The sequence below is a fragment of the Tinamus guttatus genome, unplaced genomic scaffold (assembly GCF_059628265.1).
Source record: "Tinamus guttatus ecotype Peru unplaced genomic scaffold, ASM5962826v1 Tinamus_guttatus_pri_ptg000073l, whole genome shotgun sequence".
Lineage (NCBI taxonomy): Eukaryota > Metazoa > Chordata > Aves > Tinamiformes > Tinamidae > Tinamus > Tinamus guttatus.
The window spans coordinates 50,269-78,210 of record NW_028288607.1 but is presented as its reverse complement, the minus strand read 5'-3'; the positions used below and the strand labels follow the sequence as shown (position 1 = coordinate 78,210).

General features: G+C 48.9%; 1 protein-coding gene across 3 annotated transcripts in view; it reads right to left on the bottom strand.

The window, feature by feature from the left end:
- Positions 1–784: 784 nt before the first annotated feature.
- Positions 785–27,942, bottom strand: part of GALNT13 (polypeptide N-acetylgalactosaminyltransferase 13) — a 60,183-nt gene continuing 33,025 nt past the window's right edge. For 2 of the 3 annotated variants that reach the window (XM_088519795.1, XM_088519796.1), the window contains exons 7-11: positions 22,777–22,957; positions 15,158–15,297; positions 12,866–12,964; positions 7,291–7,425; positions 785–925 (exon numbers count right to left, since the gene is read on the bottom strand). In XM_088519795.1, the coding sequence (XP_088375921.1) occupies positions 785–925; positions 7,291–7,425; positions 12,866–12,964; positions 15,158–15,297; positions 22,777–22,957 (696 nt within the window). Of the gene's footprint in view, positions 926–3,313; positions 3,508–7,290; positions 7,426–12,865; positions 12,965–15,157; positions 15,298–22,776; positions 22,958–27,942 lie in introns of those variants that run through there. The other variant, XM_088519797.1, reaches the window with a different exon arrangement.

The window sequence follows — 27,942 nt, the reverse complement described above, 5'->3', positions numbered from 1 at the left end:
GCCAGCAGGCCCGTCCCTTGGCAAGGACACCGAGACACCCCCAAGCAGCTCCCAGGTGCCCGTGTCCGGGGTGGCTGATCCGCGGAGCGCGCAGGGCCCCCGCTCCGACCTCCTCCGCCAGCCCCGGACGCCCTGCGTAGGGGCAGGACCCGTCCCCAGCGCCCCCAGGAAGCCTCGGACACCCCCGAGCGTCGTCAGCGCCTTTTTAATAACCGTGTTAACAAAACAAAGTAATTACGCCACAAAGTCGTCGAAAAATAGAAATAAGCATCTGCCACAGCTACCGAAGCGAGGAGAGGCAGCGCGAGCGCCGCAGCGGGTGCCGGGAGCAGCGCGGGCACGCGGGGAGCCCCGACGCCCGCAGCGAGGAGCGCGGCGAGCTGGGGCTGCCGCCCGTGTCCGTGTGCTCCATGGGACAGCCGCGCTCCCGGGGACAGCCGTGCTCCCGACGCCTTCGCTGGCGCTCGGAGCAGCCCCGCGGGCCGTCGCGCCGGCGGATCCCAAGGGGCTGCAGGGCGGCTGCTTCCCCCGTGTCAGCGCTGCGGGAGCCGCGGGCCCCGTCCCTGTCCCGCTCCGCGAGCCCGGTCACCGCGGCGGCAGCGTCCGAGCGGAGCCTCCTGTGCTGCTTGCGGCGGCCAAGGCGCTTCTCCGTAGCGGACGGAGCGGCGCTGCAGCAGGGAGACGCCCCGAGGTGCCTGCCCGGCCGGCAGCGTCTCCGGGCCCTGCGGCCGCCGCCGCGGGAGGACGGGGACATCAGGGTGCGCGGGGCGCCCGGCCAGGCCGCTCAGGCGCCCAGGGTCATGTTGCGCAGCAGCCACTGCTGCGCGCGGCCGCCGCTGCAGTCCCTCACGCTGGGCACCATCCTGTCGTCCTCGGCGGGCTCGGCCAGGCACTGGTTGCTGTTGGCGTGGCGCAGCGTCAGCCTCTGCAAGAGAGAAGCGGGAGCTGCAGGAGCTGCGGGAGCTGCGGGCGACGCGGCGGCGCCTGCGATCGCGGGATTGAGCCCCAGCCCCTGCACGCGGCGCCGTTAGAGCCTCCTGGGGCAGCTGCCCTGGGAACCTGCGTCCGGAGAACCATGGGGACAACAGCGACATGTGCACTGGCACCCTGAGGAAGGCGAGAGTATCAAGGGGACAAGAGGAGATGGGGTATATTTTGGGGAAGTAAAGGATCTACTGGAAAGCACGGGGACTATATGTTCAGTAACATCACACAGAGATCCAGGAGAGCTAAATAGAAAATAATAAAACTATGAACGCACACACAAAATAACATGAATTAACATGAAATAACATGAATATGAAGTAACACAAACAAGCCTAGACATGCCCCCCCCGCCGAGGCGCGGGCGCTTTGCTGGCCGGGCCCGGGTGGCTCTGCTCCCGGCGCTGGCCGCGGTGTCACCCGTGTGAGCAGCCCCATGGCCTGCGGTGTCCCCGGGCCGGGCCCCAGCGCCGGGTCCTGCGCGCCGGCTGCAGGGGCTCACCCCACGCAGGCTCTGTTTTTTGGCCTCCGTTCACCTGCTCTGCAGTATTTTGAGGAGCAGCTTTCCCCAGCACGAAGGGCTTCTGTCCAAGAGCACGAGCAGCAGCGCCGGCGCGCCGGGCTGCGTGCGCGGGACGCCCGTTTGAGACACCAGCATCTCTGCCAAGACTCCCCAGCCACGAGCACCATTTGTGCATCCCGGGAGGAGCCGGGCTCGCTGGAGCCAGCGCATCCGAACGGGCGGCCAGGAGCCCCTGCGACGGCAGCCGCCGGCTCCCCGCTCCGTACGCGGGGCTCACGTTACGGAGCCTTTGCAAAAACACCGTGTTTCACAACGCCACAGACCAGGAACCAGCCAGCAGCCAGCCCTAGACACTGGGCATGCGCTCGGGGCACGGGATGCTGATTTTGGGTGAGATTCATGATTTAATTTTAGCCACGCAAGCAACGAGGCATCTCAAAGCCGCCAGGACCTCGTTGGGAAGCCTCGTCTGTTGCTGCTCCGCGTTGCGGTGATGGGTAAAAAACCAGGGCTCTGCTGGGACCGATATGAAGCCTGGTGTGAAAGACAGGACGGGCTCCCGGCGCCTCGCCAGAGACACCATCCAGGCCCGAGGATGCTGCTCCTCAGAGGGACCTTCTCCTCTTCGAAAGATACCCACCACATCACATTTATGTGATTACTGCCTCCGAGCGATTCACCACGCACACTGTACCCGGCCTTGGGCACGGCCAGCTCCGCGCACCGCGTACCAGCGCTCCTGATCCCTATCATGAATATTCCTCCAACAGCCTCTCCCTAGAGATCTGCTCCTCCGTTTAGAACAAACTATTATGCAATTCTCAACGAAAAGCCTATAGACACTATAACAAATCATTGAGGGGCCATTTGATATGCATTCAGTGATGAAAATTTAAGACATTTTTTTCTAATTACAAGAGGAAAGAATTAGTAGTGTTAACAGAAGTAGTTTATTTGCTAAATAGCACTGTTCAAAGCATCACTGATTCTTCACTTATATTGTCTTAAGTGCAATTAAGCTGCTATCATCTTCTGCTATCACCAGAAAAGCAAACAAGCCCAAAAATGCTGCTGCCGCCTCCCTCAGCTGTTCCCTTTTATTCAGTGCATAATTTCATGCTAGACTACCATATCATTGGGATTTTCATCTAAGTGCCTTTTTCTGTCTTCTATTGTTATTTATGCCATTGCGAGAGGGGCCTCCTTGGCTTGGGAGACAGTCAGTCCCTGGGCGATACGCGGGGAAGCGAGCGGAGGATCTCGGCCTTGCCCGTGGGCACGGGGCCCACGCAGGGGGTTCCCCTCTGCCCGTCCCTGGGTGGCCCTGGCCACCGCATGGGGACAGGGAGGGTGGCTCTCAGCAGCGGGACTTCTGCAGGGGCGAACGCCTCAGAACTGCCCACCGAGAGCCGCGGGCATCGTCACACTGAGCCACTTTAGGGGGAAAAAAAAGGGTATTTCCAAAAGATTTCCATCAAAAAACGTCTGTAGCTGGCCTTACTTAGATGTGTTGGAGAGGAGCCCATGAAATGTTCATGTGCTGCAAATACTAATAACTGTTCCAAAACCAACACATCATGGAAGTCGCTCCAGGCAGTGCCATCCATCTAAAGCTATGTGTAATTTATAGCGACTAACACCAAATGAGCACTCCAGCCTGCATCCCCCACGGCGACCCGCATCCACGGCACCCAGCCCAGGCTGCCCCGCGACAGCGCGCTGCACCCTGCGCCGCCGCAAGAGCAAGAAGCCGTGGGGTGTGCGGAAAACCCGCCCCGGCGCTCGTGTCCGAGTACCAACCTGGGTGCGGGCGGCTAAAGGACGTAGTCGCTGGGGCTGTCGAAGACGTTCCTGAAGACCTCGTGGCGGGAGTAGTTGCGCAGGGCCCAGGCCTGGGCGGCGCGGCCGCTGCAGGCCTCCACGGTGGGGCCGCGGCTGCCGTCCTCCACGCGGCTCACCGTGAGGCACGACTGCGTGATGACGTGCAGGAACGCGCGGCTCTGCGTGGCCGCGGCGCCGTCAGCGCGCGCCGGCCCGCGGGCGCCGCGCCGCTACGAGCAGCTACGGGGGCTGCAGGGAGAGCGGGGTCCCTCGGGCCGGACGGGGCCGCGGGCGCTCACAGGGCACGGCTGGCGGCACCGCGCGCACGCGGGGGCACCGAGCGGGCTCCAAGTCCCGCACGTGCCGCCTGCCCTGCCCTGCGCCCACGGGAGCCCCGTCTGCCCAGCGGCTGGAAGTTCTGCGGGTTAGAGGCCAGCGTCCACCTAAGCCCTTCTGCAAATGCACTGCTGGCACCTCGCTTGCCCTGCAGCAAGGCCGGGCTGCAGCTGCTGCTGCAGAAATGCCCTGCGAGGAGCCCCCGTGCCCACGACCTGCTCCCTGCGGCCGCTGCGGCCAGTTCGGCCTCCCCTCTCCTCCTTTTTGCTAAGGGAACAAAGAAAGGGCGTGCAGAGAGCCCACTGCAAAACACTGAGAGCAAATGTCCTTATAATGTCACTTTGTGTAACCAGCCTGAACGTCAGCTCGGGGTTTCGGTTCACTGTGTTTTACTCCTTCATGGTCACTTCTGTCTGCCAGCCCTCCGAAGAGAAACAAAGGTACAAAAGTCCTTCAAATGTAACGAGCTCTTTATATTGCATGTTTATACTGTATTAAATGCCCCAGTTTAGCAGATTCTGCACAGGGGAAGAAACAGTGTGAGGCATTATTTTAAAAACCTGACCAGCTATTTTCTCTAGCACATAAGACAAAGTCAGTAAATCAGGAGACTTTAGAAAAGCTACTGTAATGCAAACAGGAGACAACTTTGTCTTCTTGCTCTTGTTTCATTAAACATTCCTTTCTAGGACTGTACCAAGGAAAACCTCACTTTTTTCCCTACTCATTTTTAAAGAGCTGGGACAAATCATTTTAAAATGCACAGCAGTAAGACTGCAATTTAGAGGAATATTTGAGTTAGTGGCCACATTCTCTCACGAGAAAAATCCGTTTGGCTACACTAGGTCTACACTAAGCGAATCCCAGTGAGAAGGACTATTAAGGTATACAGTTGCCAGGGAAAGCAGCTCACTGTTCAGCCCAGCCATGCCATACCGGCTCTGGAGGGTACATTTCCCATTAAATGACTTTTCTGATGACATATTCCTGAGTCATCAGTCTGTCTTAAAAAATCCATGTGTTCCTAATAAAACACTGCGCGCTGGAACCGCAGCGATTGTGCAGGAAGGGGCAGGGGCTATCGCGTGGCAGCAGCAGCTACAAGCAGGGGCTCGGACTCGGAGGGAGAGCTCTGCAAGGGGCTACGGGCTGCGTCTGCTACGGGCTTGCTGCTCTTGCCAAACTTACCTCGAAACTATACTCCCATTTACCAGCATACTGATGGAAGGAGAAAAAACAGAAAAACCGGAGTAAAACAGTGACTCGAGAAGAGTTTTTTTGGTGCAGACGCTCATCTTCCAGTGCTCACACTTCCAATAGCTTTGCACAGGTGTCCACTGACACACATAACATCAGCTGCACTGGACCAGATCCTGGCATCCCGAGTCACGACTCGCGCACGGGGAAGTGAAGCTATTCTCTATCAGATATGACACATTTGCAGCATTTTTTTTTCCCCGAAAACTCTCCTCTGTGTTGTACATCCTGGGATTTCACAAGGTGTCAGAATTTGCCCAGGATGTCACCGGAGCCGAAGGGGGCACTGCCGGGGCTGGCAGAGCGGCTCAGCGCTGGCAGCAAGGCAAGGGCAAGGCAGAGCCAACGGGAACCAGGGCTCATCCCAACTGCAGGACGTCCTGGACCGGCCTCCTCTCGCCCTCGCGGGACTCGGACGCGACTCCACGAACGCCCACGGTGCCCACGTCACACCAAAAGCTGCTCACAGAACTGCCCCTTGCCACCGCGCCAGCACGGCCCGTGTCACCCAGGACGTGCTGTGGACCCTGGGCGGCCAACCTGAGTGCACGCTCTTACCCAACAGCTTTCTGGCAAAGGAGAAGGCAGGGACAGGAGGGAGCTGCAGCCCGACTAAGTGAAAATGGCATATTGGTGCTAGGCTGCTGCTCCGAGCGGGCTGCTCTGGCTGCAATTCCCCTTGCTTGCCCTTAGGGTACCTCTCTTTGGAGTCATGTCACCTGTTGCACTAAAACCACGTGGGATGAATTTAACCTTTGTGCAAACGCTGAGGTGCAGGTGAAGGTCCAGCTCCTCCCGCTCTGCCCGTGTCCCTCTGGTTCCACCTCCAGCACCAATGCGGAGAATCAAAGCGTCCAACGGGAATACCGACCCCTTGGGCGGGAGGACACGAGGGCTCTGCAAACAGCTCCCTTCGAGCTCAATGGAGCTGACAACTTCACAAACAGGGACAGCAGCTTGAGATTTACCCTTCTGAGTACCACAAAAATCTTCCTCGTTCCCTGTTTGTGTCTGTATAATATATATAAAGATATACTATAAAGAATATATAAAATATAAAGGTATACTATAAAAGTATGAACACTAGGAAAAGGTAAAACAATTGTTGTACTATTAGCTCCTCAGGAAAGGCTTATTTTCTGTGCATCGTTTATATGTATTTGAATGCCATAACTCAAATAAAACCAAACCTGAATGCCCCAGAAAAATTAATAATAGTATGAAAAAAACTATCTGAAAACCTTTATTGAGAAAAGGCTGTTTATGAAAGAGGAGCCCAGCCCCAAGCAGGGACAGCCGCGGGGGCCGCGTTCCCTTCCCGGGGGCTCCATCTAACGGCGGCGGCTGCGCTTGCACCGCTGCGCACAGAGCTGCTGCTCGGGTCTGTACGCGGGAAAACGCAGCACGTTGTCAGGTTAAAAGCAAAGGGGAGCACAACCGGTGGAAAGAAACGTGTGCATCTATTTACAGAGAGCTGAAAGCAGCTGAATTTACACGTGAATTTATTGCGGGGCGCAATGGCCTGCACCCTGCAGGCACCTGCGCGGCTTTCCGCGCGCTTCCCGAGGAAACGGCGTTCCGTGAAGAACCTGCTCGTGGGCTGTGCATGTCTATGTAAAACCACCCGGACTTGGGAAAACCGGTACATACGGGAACGAGGGTCTGCCCTGCGGTGCTGCTGGAGAGGCGGGAGCTGCAGCAGACGAACCCAGTACTGCCTGCTCTGCGGGCGATGCGCTTCCTAACGAAAATCACTAACGAAACGCGGAGGCCAGACCAACAGCGAGGAGTCCTGGGGACACACCGCCCCCGGGCTCGCTCACAGCCTCCCAACACACCAAGAAAGAGTTTGGCAAGGTCTCCCTAAGGCCCCTTCAACATCCGCATGCCCCTGTCCCATCCCACTGTATCAGCACGCTGAACTGAGTGCTATATGGAGAGTGACCAGAAAAGCAACACACAGTCCAGGATCCTCAGGAGCCAGAAGAAAACTTGAAAAGCTGTAATGTGAAAGGATTACTTTCTTCTACTTTATATATTTAACAATGCAGAATACTTTTTAAAGTTTGTAACAATGCACTGGCATCTCCTAGAAATGAGTTCCCTCTTGAACAGTAAAGCAACTTCGCCTTTTTGCCCCTCTAGTAATTCATTTTGTGGAAGCAGATTTTAAAAATTTGTCAATTAAGTGAATTGTTTGTCACTCCAGATTTTATACTATTGTTGGAAACAGTATTAGCCTCTCGTGCCACCAAGCCATGGCACTCTCATATCCTTCCTGATTCTACAGGGATATTTTACTAAAAACAACCTTCTGCCTCCAAGAAATCCCTGGGAAAGGGGCTGGGGGTGGCGGCCGCGCTGCCTACCTCGGCGTCGTACTCCCAGAGCTGGTTCCCCCGCAGGTGGTGGCACTTGAGCATGATCACGGGGCCGTTGAGCCTCGAGACGTCCAAGCACAGATCGTCCGTGCGGATCTCCTTGTCAGCAGTGTACGAAAATACCTGGGAATGGACAAAGATGACGATTGCACAGCACTGGGAACACAAATCCCTCCATTCCTGCTGGTGTGGAGTACAGATTTCCCTCCAGTGGTGCACAGAGATGCTCCTGCTCAAACACTGCGGCGCTCTCCCAGATTCCAATGGAGCTTCCCAAGGCCCGGCGCAGCGGAGCACTTGGGAAAGGAGTGGAAGTGACGGCCCTGGCGGGACAGGCCCTTCATCCTATCCCTGCAGTGAGGGGCAAGGAGAGCAGCAGAGGACTCATCCCAGAGCTCTGTGCACTAATATAACTGCGATCAATATCTTCAGGAATCATTTCACGGATTTTTTAATAGACTGATAAACTAACCCAATTATTTGAAGCACCTGGAAGTTCTTAGAAGAAATATTCTTACCAGTATCTGCTTCATTTCTTGCACCAAGGATTCTCCCTGCTAGAGATCTGGGTAGAGACCTCTGTTCCTGGGTATTTCAGGAGTGTCTTAGTAACATCAGAAAATAAAGCAAGCGACGGGGGAGCAATGCACCCCACAAACAGCATTTCACCACAGCAGCTGCACTGATGCAAACATCTATTTCACTCATAGCCAGAAACATTCCTTGGTTGTCTAGTGCAAGAATCACCCATATACTTCTATGCACATATTATGCAGATATTCTATCCTTCGTTGTGCTCATTACCTAAAATTTCATCCATTATCACTTATCTTGAACCAACTTATAACTGTAATTTGTAACTTATTATTTGTGTTTTTGCATGATAAACATGTAAGCATCAGGCATCTCCTTCCAGCCTCAAAGAGGCAGCAGATTTCTTCTTCCTGTGCTTTGAGGTTAACTTCCATTTGCAACTTTTGCTTCTGCCCTTGCCCCTGCTAATTGCAGTGCACTCTTCCATTGCATCTCTTGAAAGAACAAGTGATGTCTGAATTAACAGACGATGGGCTTGAAAAAGACGCATCTTAAGAAGGAAAAATGAATGCTAATTAAGAATATGTAAAATTACCAGGCTAGCCTTTTTCTTACATCCATATTAATTAGAAATATAATTGTATTAATGTCTTCATAAAAACACGTATTAACGTCCTCATGAAAGCAGAGGACGGGAAACAGCGCGCTGCATCCCCCGGGAATGCTGTTCATGAGCAGCTATTTTATAGCTCGTTATGTGGAACTGAACCTGCAGGCCCATCTGTGCAACCAGGGCAGGAGCACGTAACGCGACAAGGATGGTCATCAACGGGGCAGAGCCAAGGACGGGAAAATCTAATTTATCCTGACAACCTTTTTAATTATCCACGGGCCTCCCAAGGTAAATGCTGAATCCACCTCAGAATTGATTCAAAATATTCTAATGAGAGCTGCAGGAAGGCAGTTTTCCTTTCCTCCTGAAACTGTTTACGCGCTAATGCTGAAAGCCACCTTAGGCAAAACATGCAAATTGCAGTCATCGCACTACTATTAAGAAAAAAAATCAGGAATCCTACTGTTAAATTTCCAGTTAAGTCACTTCTGGATACATTTTGCCTATTCCTTTCCAAACTCACATTTAATTATCAAGTCCAGACATTTACTTAAGGATTTGAGTGCAGGAACAAGTCCGGGATAGGCATGCAGAAAACGCCAGCACGGACTGCACAAGACAGGCTTGGGGCTTCCTATTTAAACTATTCCTAAACTATTACTACTGCTACTAAGCTGTTTAAACTTAAACAGTAATCCTCCAGCTCATCAGAGTATCTGAGCATGAAGCACCTCGAGGTTAGCAGCTAGAACTGCACTAAGTGGTCAGCGTCATGACAACAGAATGAAAGGAAATAGAAGTAAAGAATCCCGCTCGGAAGCGGCCCCGGGACGCATTTACAGGAGCATTTTTGCTACCTAGACTTCATTAGCACAACGTGATCCATCGAATGCTGCTTCTCCCACATCCCCTGGCAGCTATTTCCACCCAGGCAAGGCCCAACCGCCTCGCTTTTACCTGGGCTCTAAAAGAAAACATCATTCTCACTCGCGTTGTGATAAATGGAAGATTTTGCTATTTAACTCGCAGGCATTGCTCCTCTGTTCCCTATTAATCAAACTTATTATAATTGCACTTAAAGATCACCAAGGGCTCCGTTGTGCTGGGTCCTGAACAAATCAAACAAAAAATGAGCCAGTTCCTGCCCCCAAAGATTTGTAATTGCAATGCATAAGAATGATGTAAAGTCTGCAAGGGAAATCATATATCAGCAAAAAGGGCTAACAAAATATAAACTCTAACTAATTTTATTCACAAAGAGTTTGCTTGGAAAATGCAAAGCTAAATACAAAGGCTAAGGGAAACAGGAGACTGAAGAAAGCAAAACGGAATAAGGCAAAGTAGAAAAGGGCCAGGAACCTTCCAGGAATCACAAAATCTAGGATTTACTTATGGTGTTACAGTGAATAAACCCAAACTACCCTAGATTAATAATGGCTGTGAGGGGTGCAGCGTTCGCTTCTCCCGGAGAGGCCGGGGAAGTGGCTGCAGACCAGGGCCCTGGCGCTGGTCACTCCTCTCCTCCGACACAACCTTCGTCAGGAGCGCGAAAACTCAGCTTGCACTTAAATGTCCAATTACCACTAAATTGAATGTTGTTCTACTAAATCTTGTGTCCTTTAGATGACTTACAAGTTAATAATCCATCAGTGACTTAGATGGCTTAATAACGTATCCATAACTGAACTATTTAGCTGAGTGCCTCAGCCCACAGCCTGGCGCTGTGCTCAGAACTGACCTGCAAAAGCAGCCAGTGTTCGTGCGAGCATCGGCGAGCTCCGAGCTGAGCCTCCTCACAAAACACTGCCCGAAGGAAGAAACATTTACTAAAATCTATAAAACATGTGTTTGTGCTGTTGTCACCCTGTAACAGATGCCACAAGGTGAACTAAGACTGTGGAAAATCCTGCTGATACAACCTCATGTTCATTAAAAATTAATCCTGAAAAACACTGGAAAACCTTCTGCTGGAACCGCACCTCCCCGCGGGCCCTGTCCAACGATGTTTCTTCCCTGCAGAACCTCAGACCCGAGATGGAGGGCACCAGCTCCTCATGTGCGAGGGCTTGCTTGCATCGAACCGGGTAAGAACTGGTACTGCAACAGCGGGTGATTTCGTTTTATTTGAAGAGTATTGAGAGTAGATTATTAATTACTATTTATTAAGAGCAGGTGGTCCAGAGCTGTCGTGGAGGCTCCGTCTTTGGGGATGTTCACAGCTGAACTGGACACGGTCCTGGACAAGCTGCTCCAGGTGACCTGCTGGAGCAGAGGGTTGGACCGAACGTCTCCAGAGATGTCTCCAGCCCCAGCTGCTCCAGAACTCTGGGATGAGGTTTCGGGCTGAGGCAGCTTCCTTTCCCTTCCCACCTCAGGCCTCTGTGGTGAACGCATTGCGGCAGCTCTAAAATACTCAAACCTCCTGCAGAAGGTCTCTTCTTCGGTAAGCAAGGGGATGTAACTGCCGAGGCCATGCATGCAGAGCAGCAGGGGAAAGGCAGGTTTATTGCCAGACCTAGTACGTTAGAGCTGTCGGTCTGACAAAAGGGAATCCAGCACTACCGAGCGGACAAACGACGCCAAGCGCTGCAGTTCCTGCGGGCTGCTCCACCTCCAGCCCCGCGAGCGCCGGGGCCGGGCCGGGCGCCTCGTCCCGCGCCGGTCGCAGTAATCCCGGCGCGCAGGATGGCGGCTCCGCTGGCATCTCCATGGCAACACGGCAGGGCCGCGGCCCAGGCCGCTTCCCCCCTGCCCGGCTCCGTGAGCTCCGGTCGGGCTGATCCGCGACGCTCCCGTCACCACGAGGACAACCCCATCGCGGCCTCGTGCTCAGCTCCCAACCAAGGGTAACGCGTGTCCGCAGGCCCAGCCCCGGGATCCGATCCACGGCTCGGGCCCTGCGCCCTCCGAGCCAACGCAGCAGTCGCGGCACCTCATTTTCCCTGAGCTTTTAGAAGATATTTGCGTTCTTAGAATCTTATCCTTACACCCTTCGAAGCAGTTGATGGCTACATAATATTTTTAGCACGGTTTTGTCTTGAGATATTGTCTTTTGCCTCAAGCAGGAGAGCTGGCGTGCATTTAGCCAGGGACTCCAACAAGCCACGTATTATCGCTGCTTCCTTTCCATCCTGAAACAGATACGTTCCGTAGCTATTTTTGTGAAGAGCCCCCCACCCCTAGAGTTTACACTTCGTAGTTCTAACTTCTCCTGCTAAGGGAGCTGGATAAGGGTACAAGTTCACGGGAGCTGCGCGTGGTGCAGGACGGGCACCGCAGCAGAGCCCCAGCAGGGCCCAGCTCCTGCTCCCGCGGCGCAGGGGACGGCTCTGCCCTCTCTGCAGCTGTGCACAGAGCATCTCCCCAGGCTTTCTCGTGGATATCAGCAGCATGAAGGAGCCTGCGAAGGCAGAAGGTCTTCACGGATTCGTGTCCCATGGGTTTAGGGAGGGAGGGAGGTCGGATTTTCTCCAGGATGCACCGTCCGTACGTGCTCGCGGCTTGTCCGTCTGTACCTCGAGCCCTGCAGCCCTCTCAGCCTCACGAGCAGCAGCCGCGATGGGGACATTGCAGCTGCCACCTCCTTTCCTGCCCAAAGCCACCTTTTCCTGCTCTTTTTTCAGCAAATCGAGGGGTCTCACTCTCATGTATAGAGAAGGAGAGAAAACATGCCAAACAGCCAGCATATACCAGAACCCTCACCCAGAAATACATGAAGTTTTATTAAAATGCTAGCAGACTGATCTCGTAAGTGAAATTTAAGGAAAGAGAGAGCATTGTTTGGGGTAAATATGGTGGAAACCTTACCTGTGAAAGGAAAGAGGAAGGGGTTTGCTATCAGATCCAATGGTGACATACCACAGCTGTGTAAAAGTTCCCTAATTAGAGCTCGATATTGCAAACAAGAACTAATCCCAACACACACCAGCTGTGTTCGTTTGAATAGGAGGTATTAGAAAATGTGAAGTTTACAGATCTTTGCAGAGAAAACAAGTCACTGGCCATACAATAATGAGCTAAAAGAATTTTACTTTTACCATTTTACTTCCCATCAGAACACACCTAAAAAACAGAGGAAATACCCCACAATTATTGGAGTCTTCACTAGCTTTGAGAAAACTCACGTGAGCGACGCATAGCCAAATCCTCATCTCGCACTATTATTTTTTTTTCCTTTTTCATATACACATTTTAGAAATGAATGGATTCCACTATAACTCTTCTGGATTCTCACCTATTTCCACTAAAAAAAAACCCTATGCTTGGAAAATCACGGTGTCTCCGTTGTGGGAAGGAAGCAATGCTTCCAGAAGAAACGAGCATACCAATCCCAGGGACTGGTGTGGCCAGTTAGGCTGGAGGGGACTGAAGACTAATGCAGTTATCACACAGACAGTGAATAGTCTGGGTTTTTACCTGATTTCCTCCCATGCCATGGCAATTGAACATGCCCACTTTTTCATTCTCCTTGCGGCCCATGTTGTCTAAGCACTGGTTGGTTTCAACGTTTCGGATCTGAGAAAGAAAAAGATGAGTGAGAAAAAAAAAAGACTGTCATTTTTGCAGAGTAAGACACAGAACTGCATGAAAAAAATACGTTTGTGCACTCAGCTGCGTGAATGTTTTGACATGCAGACGTGTCATATTCCCAATGTCTCAAACCAGAATCCCTGCTCCTGCAGGCGCCGGGTCCCAAGGAGCAGGGGCAGCTCCTGTAAAACCCCTCTGAAACTCTGTATTCAGAAAATGCCTCAGCAACCTGTAATGCAATTATCAATCATCCTGCAATTACGCTGCTTTTAGGAGGCTTAGCAGGCACTGAAGTAAATAGTAAATCAATGCCACTGGCCTGTGCTTAAATCAGCAACACAAGTAAAAGGAGATAGTAAAATCTGTCTATAAATTTGCTGGGAAAGAGTGGATCAACAGAACTCAACATCTGCTGCTTAATCCACTCCAGCATTTTTCAGCACCCAGAAAGCAGCGCTGGTGCGTGCTTTATTTTTTAATCCTCCAAGCGCTGCTAAAGGAAAGGGCAAATGGGCTGTAGGCAGAAACGCTGATTAGGAGAATGCTGAGAAGTGGGAAATATTCCAGTCCTCAACAGCAATAAGTGGGAAAACTGCTGAAAATTCACCTTTGTTCTGGTAAAACCCTCATCTCGCATCCTGCTGAGCTGCTTCAATTTTCCCAGGACAAACTCCATTTTATGGAAAGCTCCCTGCAAGCGTTTTTTCTTAATCACCTTTTGGTAGAAGCACAGTCTGAAGTATTTCCATGGAAAACAAGTTTGTGTTTTGCAACCCCTTAATTCATTCAAACAAACACTTGCTTGAAAAATAATCTGCAGTCGTTTATGTCTTGGGTTTACAAAATAATTCCTGTCTTGCATTTACTTTGCAACCAGCATCAGTGTTACGTGAGGCAAACACAGAGCTGGAGAGCAGTTAACACCCACCACATTGTGCATCCAGCTATATGCCCTCTTGGGGGCATATTTTCATCCTTCTAGGAAGTTTGATCAAATATAAAATCTAGCTGGATAGGAGTTATGTTCTAATTGAAGAGGAAATTCCAGTGTGAAGTCAAAATTTGGTGATTTGCAGAACTTGCTGATCAAGGCTCTCCTGCAGAAGCTTAGGAGCTTCTGAGGAACACCACACTGGGGCAGCTCCATGCCTTAAAAAATGGGCTTAAAACAGTGCATTTCACTTAAAAAAAAAAAAAAAAATAGAGTGGCATTTTGGTGAGCTGTGCTGGACACGGATTTTCTCTCACTGGCTGCCAAGGCAGGTGCCGGTGCTCAGGGGCTGCTGAGCAGCTCCGGGCTCTGCGCAGGCCGAGCAGGGCTCCGGGAAGCGCTCCGGGGCGGCCGTCCCTCCCGGGCACACAAAACCCCCCTTCCCTGCACAACTGCAGGAGCTCCAGCTCGTAGCTCCTGCCTGAGCGCTCGTTCCCTTGGAAACTGCAACCGTGTTGGGGAAAACACTGTGTTTTTAATAACTATTTTATTATTTTCGCGGGTTCTGTTTTCCAGCCTGACAGCATCACACAGAACTGTATCATTTGACATCTGTTAGATGAGCTTTTCCCTTGCCATAAAACCATGTTTGACTTTATTTTGTCATGGTTAAACCAGAAACCCTCCTGTGACTTTTGTTTCTCATTGCAATTGCAAGATTCAAAAGCAGATTCCTTTCCGGGATGTAATAAAACTGTATGTTCTTTTGACTGCTGCTCTATCAGCAGTCATTTTAAATCAGGGCATTCAAGGGCTTTTAAACGTCGGCTTAGATCTGACTCAGTCGAGTATCTTTAACAGTAAATTATCTGAATTCTGAAAAGCCACCAGCTCCCAGCCCTATTCAAATCCTCACCAGATTTTTGGTATGTTTGCAGTATTAAGCTCTAGGCAGCCTTGCTGGAAAACACAGCATAAATGAACAAAAACATTTTACTAAAGAAAAAGAAAAAAGGGCTTTCATACTCTATATAAACACGTTATTTAATAATTTATAAGCAATAGTCACGATCATATTTTTTTCAATATACTATTCAATTTGTCAGATACATTTTTAATGAAAGATAAATACAGAGATGTTCACAAGCTCTTTCTTCACTTCTCCAGGAACATTCCGTGTCATTAGTAATAACCTCACTCACACTACTTACTTATTGTTTTAGCTTAGTTTAATGAATAATTCCTACCTCCCCAAGTGAGTAATAGCGCCTGGGAATCTGGGAGTCGGGGTAGATGTTTTCCAGGTACCACGAGAAGGGTTTGCACTGCAGAGACTCCCTTAGTGCTTTTCTCACCGACACGTCACCATAATCCACTTTAACAACACCTGAAATTTGGAAGAGGATGCACAAAAATACAAGTTTTGAATAACTGCAAAGAATAAATCACTGATCATTTTCCAGCTTTCATGATTTCCCTTTAATTATCATCCATTTGCTATAATTATAGCATTGTATGAATACACACGCAGCTGCTGCAACACATATCTTTACAAGCATTAAATAAATGATTTACCAAATTGAAATGCTTGAAAACTGTATTTTTTTCCCCTTTACAGATAATTTACCAATCTGGAAAGGCCTCGTCGTTGAATTTTTTGATTTCTTTATATGCCCAAATATTAAAACCTATTTATTTAGGAGGTCAGGACCAAACTGGATAGAATCCAAATATTTCAGAGCAAATAACAACGCATTTAAGTTCTGTTTAACTAAATGCTCTACTGGGTTTGTTTGTTCTGATGCTCCCAGAAAGAGACCCACATCCATGCACGTGCTATTACAAAACCACGGCAAGTTAATACACCTGCAGCGAGAAGGCGAGCGGAGGGGATGAACTTCTCAACACGAGCTAGAAAAATCAATCATGTTGAGAAGAAATCTGTCGACCGTGCAATTTTAGTGCTACAGAGGGGAAAACATAATATATTCCACTTCTTTTCCATAAAGACAGTGCAACAGGTAAGGCCCATTTTCCTTGTACGGCGTCTTAGCAAGCTGACTTTTCCGCAGCCTTGCAGATGACGTTGAGCTCAGGGTAACCCTTGTCCCCGAGCAGCAAGACCCGTCCAGCACCGACGTGTCCCGCGATGCTCCCGAGCCTTGGGAAGAGCGGGACAGCCAAGGACAGCGAGGAGCCTGTGAGCTCCTTGCTCAGGGCCATACTGAGCAGCTGGGAACCACAGCCCCAAAAGCATCCGAAAAAATACTCAAGAAATACTTCTGTATTCTAACTGGTTCCTAGATGAATGATCGAACTGCAAGTTTATAGTTACACAAGTTTATAACAGCTATATATCTCTCTAGAGTTAGCAATATAGGTGGTCTTTATCAGCATTGGGAATTTGGAAATAATCCCTCAGCCTACTGGCCTTAATTTTGAAACATGTTTTTAAGCAGACTGGTAGCGTTTTTTCTTATCAGTATGTTAAAGAAATGCTCTACAAACTCAACTGCGGTGCATGCAAATGCAAGCAGAGGGCTGCCAAGAGCAAGGATATTTTGGTCCCAGTGTTTGATTTACTGCTTTTTAGACAGTTTTGAGTCCGTGAAGGTGGCACTCGTTATATTTACAGAGTTTCAGGTGACACTTCCAAAGACACTACCAGATTTATAACTGAAACCCAGCCAGGTTACATGTTGCATTCCCATCATCTTCTCCTTTCCTGTAATCATGAGATCTTTTTGAAACTATTATAGAGGTAAAAGCCCAAGCATACTAGTGTATTTTCCTAGGAAATGAGGCCCTGTATCACAAGGTGATAGCAATTCTTAAAGAAACTCAGTAAGCAACAACAGCTGACCTCTTCCTTGCTATTAAAGAACAAAACCCAAAGTGTCTGATATCTATTTCCCAAGTACTTGCCTGCTCAGCCTTTGAGAAATTAGGCTAAAGTATGATTAACTGCAGGAGATTATTCAATTCTTGATAAAAAATAGCCCAGAGGGTACTCTGCAGACTGCTGCTGGAGGCTGAGCTCAAGCCAGGGCAGCACTGCATCACATTCAGCCTGCAATTTCCTTCTGCTGTCTCTCAGGGATTAAAACCATCCAAAGGTCAGTATCATGGTTGTTATTTAATAATTTACTTTTTGAAATGTCAACTCTCATCCCAGTACACCTCATCACACGCGTGAGCAGCCCCAGGTATCCCGATCCGCTGGTTAACTTGACATATACTGGCTAAACCACGATGGTTCAGCAGACACGTGTGCAGCTGACCCACACGACCTCCGATGTCCTCTCCAAGCGGAATTTCCTGAATCCGTTCTTATGCTCCCAGGGCTCACAGGACTTTGAGGCTTTCTTGGAGCAGAATGTGCTCACTTGCACTTGAGAAGCACCGCTCATTAAGGTAATTCACGCTCGCTGCTCAAAGTGGAGCCACGTGAAACCATTAGTCATTCTTAAAAGCCTGGAAGGGCCTTAAAATTATCATCGGCAGAAATGAAGCATTTCCAAATTCACCACTAGAGAGAAAATGCGGATATCAGTCTTCCTCTCTTTTCATCACCAGCTTTTCCGCTTACGGCAATGCCAGCCAGTCTCATCCGAAAAGGTGCTTACCATGCAGATAAGGGGTTAATTGAAATTCCAGCTTAGATAAGGTCTCGGGATTCAAAGGATGCACAGGGCGTTTTCCCACAGCAGTCAGGCTCTGCCTGGCCCCCGCGGCCCCTCGGGGCATCCAGGGCTGTTTTGCTGGGATCCTTCTGCACGGGACTGCTCTTCAGGAACCTTCTGTCACCAAAAATGGCAATAACACAGAAGTGACCCAGGAACATCTTTGCTTTCTAAAGGGACCTTTTTTCACCATTGTGCCCGCTCCGAGCAAAGCGCCTCAGCTTCTCCTTGGAGCAAGAGCCTCGCTCACACGGGCCCCAAGCAAGCCCTTGTGCTCCCTTCCGACCCACCGGCCCCAGTCTAATCCAAATCAATACCTATTGAGTGCCACTACCTGCTGGGTGATCAATGGGACACGGAGGAAGTGCAAAAATAATGACTAGTAGCTCTGCTCATATCCGAGTAAGAAAATGGGAGTGAAACACCCCTGAGCAAAAAAAAAAAAAAAAAAAAAAAATCAACATTGGAAGAAGCTACAGGGAGGGCAATGTGCCACATAATGGATTAGAAACGACCCGGGGAGGGAGGCAGACGAATTGAACAGCACGGCTATGTTTCAAGTAGAACAAATGGATGGTTATGGAATTGCATTACCTGTGCTTTTCCTAATGGGTGTATCCTGCTAATACGCACACAAGGAAATAGTGGCAAAATTGGATAAACGTATCTGTTCTGCAGAAAAAGATACCTACTCATGGTGATAAAGGTGGAAGTATTTCACTTGGACCAAAATACAAAATTGCAGGATTTGAAATAAAGTAGAGGCCCAGTAAGTGATACATAAGATAAAACAAGAATTTTATTTCTCTTGATTCAAGCATATTGATTATGAGGGGGCACTTCTGTCTTCACAGAAGTTCTGCTTCCTCTGCTTAAGATATTTATAAACCGACATTCGTGAAACAGGACCAACATGTAGGAGGAAAGGCTTTTAGCTCTATTTTACCTGCAGCTTTAGGTTAGGACCATAGTAGTAACTTGTGCCCTTTAAAACAACTCCTGGAGACCTCAGAAATGCAATTACCGGGCGTGCACCCTAACGAAGCCAAGGGATGTGTCTAACGTACAATCACTGAGAACAACCACGGGCTCCTCTTTCTCTTAGGACATAATCTAGGAAACCAAGTGAATCGGATCCCGGAGGAGAGCGGGCAGATGAGCGCGTGCTGATGGGTAAGGGTTTCCGAGGCCTAATTAGGAAAATGCAACTTTCTTTGTTCTCCAGCAGAATTATCTAGAGATCTCTGTTCTCCTGATTAATAAAGCAAAAGGAATCTGTGTCAGACAAAAGGATAAAAAGGAAGTTTAGCGATTCTGGTAACAATTTCTGACATTCAGCAATGACCTATAAAAAAAACTAACATCTCCTTCACATTTTCATTAAGATTTCTTAGTTCAAACAACGTCAACTTTGTTTTCTACATCCCCTAATTACCTTTCTACTTCTTTTGCTTCTTCAACCCGAGGGACATTTCAACTGGCAATTTATATAGCATATCCATAAATAATAATAATAATAAAAAAATCAGAAAATATGAAGCAGATCTAGGACTATTTAAATTATTTCCATGGAATGAAATGGTAACGCATGGCCTCAAAATGACTTTTATGAAGATGAAGCCATCAGCAAAGAGTGACTCAGAAGGCCACGATGGGCTGGAGTAGCAGAAGCAGGGACAGATGATCTTCTTGCCAGTTTTACTGATTTTAAAGGCCTCTATGTATGTATGGAGAAATTCCAAAACCATTGAAGGATCAACACGAATAATTTAAGAAATTATGAATAAATCTGAAAGCTAGAAATAAACTACACGTAGACAACTGCAGAGTACTCCAGCATGCAGTCATTATACAGAAAGGAAAAAAGTTCATGGCTTGCTTCTTCAACCCGCACTGCCCCACGTGTTTAACCCTTCAGAGGGAGCCAAGTCAGGTTTGATTTTTAAACAAACTGCTTTAAATTCGTATTTCTGGCAGTGCAGATGCCACTTCTTGTGCCCCCTGACTCCAGAACAGGGCACTTTGCTATTTTACCTTTCCCCACATAAACCAAAAGGCAGCAGCTGTGAAGTCGCCCATGATCTGAAGCGCTCAGCGGGCCCGGCTAGCCCCAAAACACCCTGCAAGCCACGACATACAACATGAGCCCCTTCCCTAAGCTGTTCTACAGGCATTTCAGCATTATGTTATCAAGAATGAATACCTTAATCCTTTTTTACATTCTGGTTAATTTGAAAAGGGGCCACAAAGGGCACTGACTGCCCCAGGGAGGCCCAGAGGCCTCGGTTACAGCATGAAGGGCACCAGGCCCTGTTAACAAAGTCTACTGCAAAATGGCAAAAAACTCTTTCACTTTAATCACTTGTACTTTCTTCTAAGCTGTTGGTCCCAAATCAATATATTGAATTGGAGATCTGACATATCAAACTGTCAGAACAGCTGAGCAGGAAAATCGGGGCATTGAGGGGGATCACTCAGGCTTTTGGAGATGGGCTGGAGAAATAGTCAGGCCTGTCAAAGGTTGGCATAAACCTCATATAATTTTACATGTCCTTTTTCTGTGTCCAGACTTAAACTCTTGCTCACCTCTGAATTCCTCATTCCTGCAATCCAGAATATCTAAGTAGAATTTCTGTGAAAACAAAGTATTAGAAAAGTAAGATGTACTCTGGGAATCCTGCTGCAGGCAAAGGGACCCTGCCTAGAAGATCCCAAAACAAAAAGAGAAGCAAGGGAAGCCAAGAGGAGAGCAAAGAAATAGCAAGAAAATCCAATGCAGGACCTAAGTGTTGCATTTAGGAATTTGAAAATTAAAACATGTCAAGATTTGAAGGATTTCTTAACTGAAATGCTGGCACGTTTTAGAAAACTAAGTAGCTGTAATTCTCTCTTACATTCTTCTTGAAAGTGGAAATCTTTAATTATTCTGCTATATAGATCACTACTCCAGTCACTTGCACCTTAATGCATTTTACCAGTAACTCACTTAAAATACGTTCTATTTTACAGAGCCCCCAGAATGGAACATTTAGAGCTTCAGCTCACCTAAATGCTTTAAAAAGCAACTAACCCCTAATCAGCCTAGAAAACCTGCTGTCAAGGCAGAATACGAACACCCAGGGGGTGACAGTCCCCAGGCTCAATGAACTAAGATTATTTGCAGCCTCATACCCATAAGAAAATAAAAAAAGAAATTTCAGGTAAATTATAGACGTGCACTAAGCTCAACAAAAATGCAGTGGGAACCTGGTATTATGGGACTGCTCAGAAAGAGAACTTAATAAAGGAGAACTGAGTTAAAGAGTGGGCAATCCCATGCGGTAGCATTCATGGTTTGATCTCTACTGCATCTCACCTCGATTTTCAATTCACTTGTAAATCGTACAATCGTACAATCATACATTAACCATCCATTTCTCAGCATTAAGGTTTGTTTGTTTGTTTTTTCATTTTTCCCCTTCCTTTGGCAGGAGAATACCAACCAGTTATGCTAACAGTTCCAGCGCACTCTGCACCGCGCGGAGCAGCCGTCCACAGGCGCCCGGGGTGTCACCCCTAGAAACCCTCAACTCCTAGAAAAACGAAGCCACAAAAGAGCTGGTGGCAACAAGGAGGTTTTCCAGCTGCGTGAGCTCAGCTAAAACACTAGGAAATTGTGCTGCAAAACACATGCAGATAATGACAGGGTCTGGATTTTAATCCCTGGGGACTGTGAAAATTGGCACTCACAGGTGCTGTTGCTACGGAATTCAAGTTGGAAAAAAAAATACACAGGTGGAAAACAGGGAAGATTAGCCAAGAGCACACGCTAAAGTGAGGACAACAGCTTACATAATGTATGACTACCAACTCCCACTAGCATTTTAAATAATAATTTATAAATACCATGAAAAATAATGGCCTTTCATACGTGAAGCCTTTGTATGTTCTGGCTCTAAATGGAAATGATTTAGTTTTCATTTACTGCATAATTTTAAAGTGTTAGTAAAACAACTGCTCAATGATTTGCCATCTTTTACAAATACTTTCAAAATGGAAATAGTTTTCTAAAGTGTATTTCTTTATTTTTTCATTTATTCCAGCCAAATAAAATAAAGTTACTTGTGCTGGTGCACTGAAAAAAAGACTCAGATCATACAGATGGTTTTTAAGACCAACTAAGAGATTATTTGATCTACAGGTGCAAAACAGTCTTCCCCAGTGAGTCAGCTCACAGTTAGACACTCATTTTTTTTGTTCATGGTCACAGGTTTAAGTCTTTAATTCTTGTCTTTAATCCAGAAAATAAAACGGCTTCATTTGAATCACTAAATTTGATCAAAACTGATTTATTCCAAGTTTATTTATTGAGCAGATGAATTTTCAATGACAAAAATAAGAACATGGATACCATGATCTCAGAGCCTTCAGCATGGTTATAACTATTCCAAATAATTATTCAAGAGCTGCATGAAGTAAACTAATGCTTAAGTAAAAGAGAAAAGTCAAATAAGATGTTATAGAGCTTCACGTGTTCCCTCTTCATACAAACCAGAGTGATGGTGACCGCTGCGGGCACGAGGTTGCGTACGGAGCCGGGCAGGATGACCAGGATGACGCGTCCTTCTCCGAGGCACAGCTTGGAGTGGCGCAGGCTCGAGTAAAACCTTCACATCTGACTCCCAAATTATTGCATCTACACTGCTTCACTCACTAATTCGGATGACACAATCTCCTCTGGATGGAAGCATCCCAAATCTTAGTACAGCTGCTTTACGTTACTGCATGAAAATATCTACCCACAATACAATACAAGCCTTAATGTGTAACAGCAGAAATAACATCTCTTATCACATGCAAGTGTATAGTTTTTGTACATGCTACGTGTGCTGTACTGAAACGTAAAAGAAAACCATCACAAGGAAGGAAAAGTATTTAAAACACAGTATTTTCATTCAGGACTGATACCTAGCAAAGGCAAGACAGCGGAAGTTGGGAAAGGTGCTCCATGGCACTGGGATACCTCTGCCCTACAAGACCTTGGCTCTTCAGGCTGTGACCCAGAGCAATTCCGCTGTCCCACTCACCAGCATCTTCTGAAGGGACCTTCAAGGCACAGAACAAGGAAGGGGCAACCTGGCCAAATTCTGTTTCTTAGACTAAACAGCTTTACATATAATTATGACCAGAAAATAAATGATTACCTGGGGATATGATATAGAAGAAGTCTTTAAACTCGTCCATCCAGACCTCGGCGAGCCTGCGGTTGTTCTTGTTGATGACGTGGCCGGTGCCGCCGGGGAAGGTGTACGGCGTGGCCTTGCGGAACACGTGGCCCACGTGGGAGCACGTCACGATCTCCAGGGAGCCCCCGCACTGCCAGACCTGCAGGGAGAGCACGGGGGAGGCGCTGAGAGCGGCCGGGACGGCCGAGACGCGCAGGAGGGGCTCTGTCTCACTGCTCATTAGCAGGGATCTCCTGCTTTACTTCCCCGCGTCAAAAGCCAACAGGGAATGCCAAGCAAAAGCTTAAGGCAAACAGTAAATAGCTGATGATAAAGGTAAGTTCACAGGCTTTAATTGCAGTATGAAAGCTTGTGTGAACGGTATACTTGGCTATGTGGCCTTATGACATAAACATACACAGCTACATTTTCCTCCACAATTTTAGAAAGATGTAGCCCTGTAACAGACTGTTACAAGTGATACTTATGCTACCCATGTATTTGAAATTTTCAGGAATTCATAATATTTAAAAAATAGAGTGCATTTTTTCTTTTCTTTTTTTTTTTCTTTTTTAAATCAGTAGCAGGTTTAGGGCCATTCTGAGCAAGGTGCCGCAGACCTCAGTTAATACTACAGATAGAAATAGATGCAGAGGAAGCAGCACAGAAACCTTGAACACCACAGAGCTACGGAAATGAAACACAAATGCAAAATCTTTGCTCGCTGGCTCATACGCCAGGTGAGTGGCATAGTCTACTATAAAAAGAAGTTTTACACAAAGAAGGGAGTTTGAAGAACTTTTCCCAGGTGCAAATTCTCCCTCGACACTACTGGAGCCAAAAACTCTGCTCCAAGTCAGCCCAGTGCCTTCAGTATAACTGTGTTAGTATAAGCAATTTTATAATCCCAAATTTTGCCATCCTGCTGTTTAATGAAGCAGCAGTGAGATTGTTTTGCTAGATCCTTGCAGTCTGGCCAGGATACACAGCAGCTCCTGCCCTGCCTGGGCTCGGGATGGTGCCTTCATCCCCCTTTCCAGGACTGCCTCTGGAAATGCCGGGGAGGACGGCTACGTCACTCGCTCCCAGCGATCCACACCAAATGCCATGAATTTTAAGGCAAGTGTCCAGGAACGTATCCCTGTGCTCAGCCCACGCAGCATCGGCTGCTGCAGACGCCGGTGGCCCCTCCGTGCCACCCACCGCAGGGCACCGCGTTCGGGGTGTGCCGAGGCCCCGCTGCGCCGGCCCGGAGCGGCACCGGCGCTGCGCTCTGCTCCGCGTGACGGGACGGGGATGGGCTCCCGTGGGTGGGATCCCCCGGGCTCTGCTGTTCCGCTGGACAACGGCCGGCTCTGGGATTCATCCCTCCAAGTCCTCCCTGAGGCTCATCCCGCTCTTTCCTGTGGGTGGCAGGACTAGCGCACGCAGCACACCGCCCCAGCAGCAAACACGGCTGAGGAACCATCTGCTACCAGACACCTGAGAACAGGGACACCGCTTTAAGTACAGCTCCTTGGAACACACGCACCTGTTGCCATAGTAACTCAATGCACACTTTATTTAATGAGGGATAAACCCCTTTATATAACTCATTAGCGTGCCAAGTGATGCGCTCTGCTGGGACGAGCAGGGCCGGCATCGGCCACAACCAGCCGCTCGGGGCGGGCCGTGGCCGCAGGGCTGCCCGGGACGCAGCGTGTCCCAGGATGGGATGGGATGGGATGGGATGGGATGGGATGTGCGGCACGGGCACCCACGGCCACTTCCCCGGAATTCCGCCCACGGCCGCGGGTTTTCGGGGAAGCCCCCCATACACTTCCCTAAGGCACAGCCCTGCCTGCCCGTGGTACAAGCTGCTGTTATACCTGCCAAGGGGATGCCGACGACCTGGCGCTGGGCTGGGAGAGAGGGCCGCTTCCTTTCCGTATTAAAACAAATCAGTTTGGAATACTCGCTGCTAACGCGTCCATCTGCAGAAGTTCATGCAACTGCACAAGATGCCTGGCACGGAGCAGCTCTGACCCAGTAATCCTTTGCTCACTGCAAGTACAGTGTCCCTGATACCCGTTTCACATCGAGGTACCACAGGAAACGTGTCCCAGCCTCTCAATCCAGACGTTCAGCACTAGCTTATCCGGACCCTGCGGCTGCTCCAGGTAAGTCACAGAGGCAGCAGAATTTGCTATTAAATTTCATTCCAGTCTTTTCTCCGTTTAGCACTCATTGCATATTTTTGTATTCCACCAAAATTTCTTTGGAAGCAAATGCCTTGATCCTTTCAAGGAATTATATCCTATGTTTTCTCCAGCATGCCTGGATTTTTTAAGCGCAGCAATGACTTTACGGCTGATGCTTCACGAGGGTGCTCCGGGCTATCCCAGCTACCTCTCCCGGGAACCTCAGCAAAGCCGGGGGGCCCCTCGCGCCTCCCCCCACAGAGCGCCCCAGATTGTCACCTCTAATCCAGATTACTCATAAAGGAGTTACTGCCACATGACAATCGTTAAGACTGAAGGTATATTCCCTCTCTTCTCCCCTGCTGTTCATCCCTTCTCCTCCTACCTAAAGGCATTCACAAAAAGCAGGTATTTTCAAAATCTCAGTATTAAATCAAGCAATCAAAGCTCTGCTAGCTTCCACTTGGGGGGCAAAACCCCCCACCCTGGTAGTTCTCTGCCCCTCTTTTGGCTCCCAGGGCCAGCAAATGTAAATGTCCAGAAACCCAGGCCCTCCTCTCCTGCAGCCGTCCCAGCTCTTGCCCTACACCGATGTCCCCATCACTCGTTCCTTGCTCTCCGACCTCTCATTCTGCTCTGCTGATCCATCACCCCACGAGTGCTGCTCAAATCCCCCAGTTCACCCAGATGCTCCAAACCCTTCCCTGCACTGCTGAGACCTTCCATGTCAGCACCTTCTAGCTGCTTACTCCCCACCTCCTGTGAGGGGACACTCGGTGACAGCTCTGGGCTGTAAATTCCCTGTTAAGGAGCAATAGCTGCCTGTCTCCTCCAGCACTAGCCATTTTCCACCTGCCCGGCTCGTACCGATCTCCATGGGCTCCTGATCCCGGAGACGATTCCAGTGTGTCCCTCCCTGCGATGTCCCGGTGAGGGACAGCTTCAGGAGCCCTGCCACATTTCCCCGGTCTGCAGAACGAGCTCTGCAACCCAGCATTTCATTCTTTACCTTCTGCACACCCATGCCAGTTTATAACCCACTTCCATTTATCTTCCTGCTTACAAACACTAATCCCTTCAAAACTTGTGCTCAGACACGGCCTCCCTGGGGTGACAACCACGCCGCCATGTGCCCACACGACATGTTCCTTTTCAAGTGCAGACATTAATCACACCTACGAGCAGTGGCTCTGCCTCCCCACTGGTGCAATCGTCCCCCTTTCCATCAGTCCTGAACAGAGTCCAAGCCAGTTCCTGCAAAAATCAGCGCCTGCCAGCTGGAAACCTTGCCCGTGCGCTCCAGGCCAGGCAGAGAGCGCGCACCCGGCCTGCGGAAAAGGGACCCCGCAATCCCACCCCACTTCTCCCCACGCTTCCTGCACCACTGCCAGCCCGGTCCTGCGCTGCATCCCCGGGCGCTGCATCCCGCATCCCGGGCGCTGCATCCCGGTGCCCAGCAGTTTCCATGGATACCTGGAGCCGGCGGCTGGGGGAAGCAGCCGGATTTGGCGCGTGGGCCCTGCTGTCCCTCCACGAGTCAACCTCTACAACGCGGAGCGCTGGCGAGGACACTCCTGCCTTACTGCCCGCTGCCCCGTTCCGGGGTTTCACCTCCATGCAAGCTCCTGCCAGGGCAAACAGAAGCAGAGCCGACTGCAAATGAAACACACTGCGTTCCAAACTCTTAGCTTAAACCAAAACTGGAACCTTAGGTTGAAGAGATACAGCAAAAAGCAATTGTTTTGTATGTTAATTTTATGTACTTCATTTTAAAAAATAAACATCCCTTTACATAGAAGGTTTTTTTCTTCTGAGTGTGCATATTGATGCTGCTACTGGATTAAACAGCCCTCACGTGTAACAAGCACAGGCTAGAGCTGCAGCAGAAATCCCCCAAGATCCCTGCAATCACCAAGTTACACTTCCTGGCTGTTATCCAGCAATGCCTAAGTAAAATTTAGGAAAAAAAGCCCTGAAAGCTCTAACATCAGCATAAAAGATGTCTATAATGAAATTAAGTGCTGTATCTTGAATAATTTCCTCTATGAAAATTTTTACATATAAGAAAACCCAGTTCAAAGAAAGGGGAAATGTATGCCTTAAATTTAAGCATATAAACCTATTCTAAGTACATTTTTGCAAGCAAACTGTGCTCTCAAATTCAATCAATACAGTCAAACATCTAAAGAGTATTGAAAAACAGGTAGATTTTCAATTTGTGCATTTGGGAGCTGATTAGAGATTTATATAGCCAAAATTCTGCTCAGAAACAGCCAGCATCACTTTCAATGTCATGACATGGTTCTGAAATAAACCCTGTGTGCCTGCAGCCTTGCCAGCTTGTTCAGGGCTGGCTACAGCTGCCCAAGCACAGGCCGCGCTGCTCTTTCTAGGCATGCAATTCAGTGCTCATGCTAGAAATGTTTCCTCCGGCATTTTTAAATGCTCTATTACACCTACAATCTTGCAGCTGGAAATTGAGACCAATAAAGTCAAGCTAAGAATTTACTATTAAAAACCTAGCAGTCCTACGTGCGCTTGGGAAGGCTTCGTCCCTGCTGTTCTGCAGGGCAGCAGGGAGCACGGAGGGCACCAGTAGCTGCTGCACTTCAATTTTTCAATGGTCAAAACCAATTTCAGGGACCCCAAAGGACACCTCAGTATCCCGCGCTAATGAGGAGGATACAGGGACACGCGGGCATGCAGCATCAGCTGCACAAGGGCACTGAGCAGCACCACGCTCCTGCTAGAGGACACGCCGCTTCCTGTAGCCCCATCTCGTCTGTTCTCCTAAAAAACAAATTTTATTTCTGATTGACAGATTATATTCAATGCCCTGTCCCACGCAAGCTCCTTCCGCAACACTAAGTGCTCTGGGAGCTCTCTGATTGTGGAAAAAGCACTTAGAGACTTAAACAGAAGATGAAAAACACCTGAAGAACTCTAAAAAGTTTAAGGCTTTTGA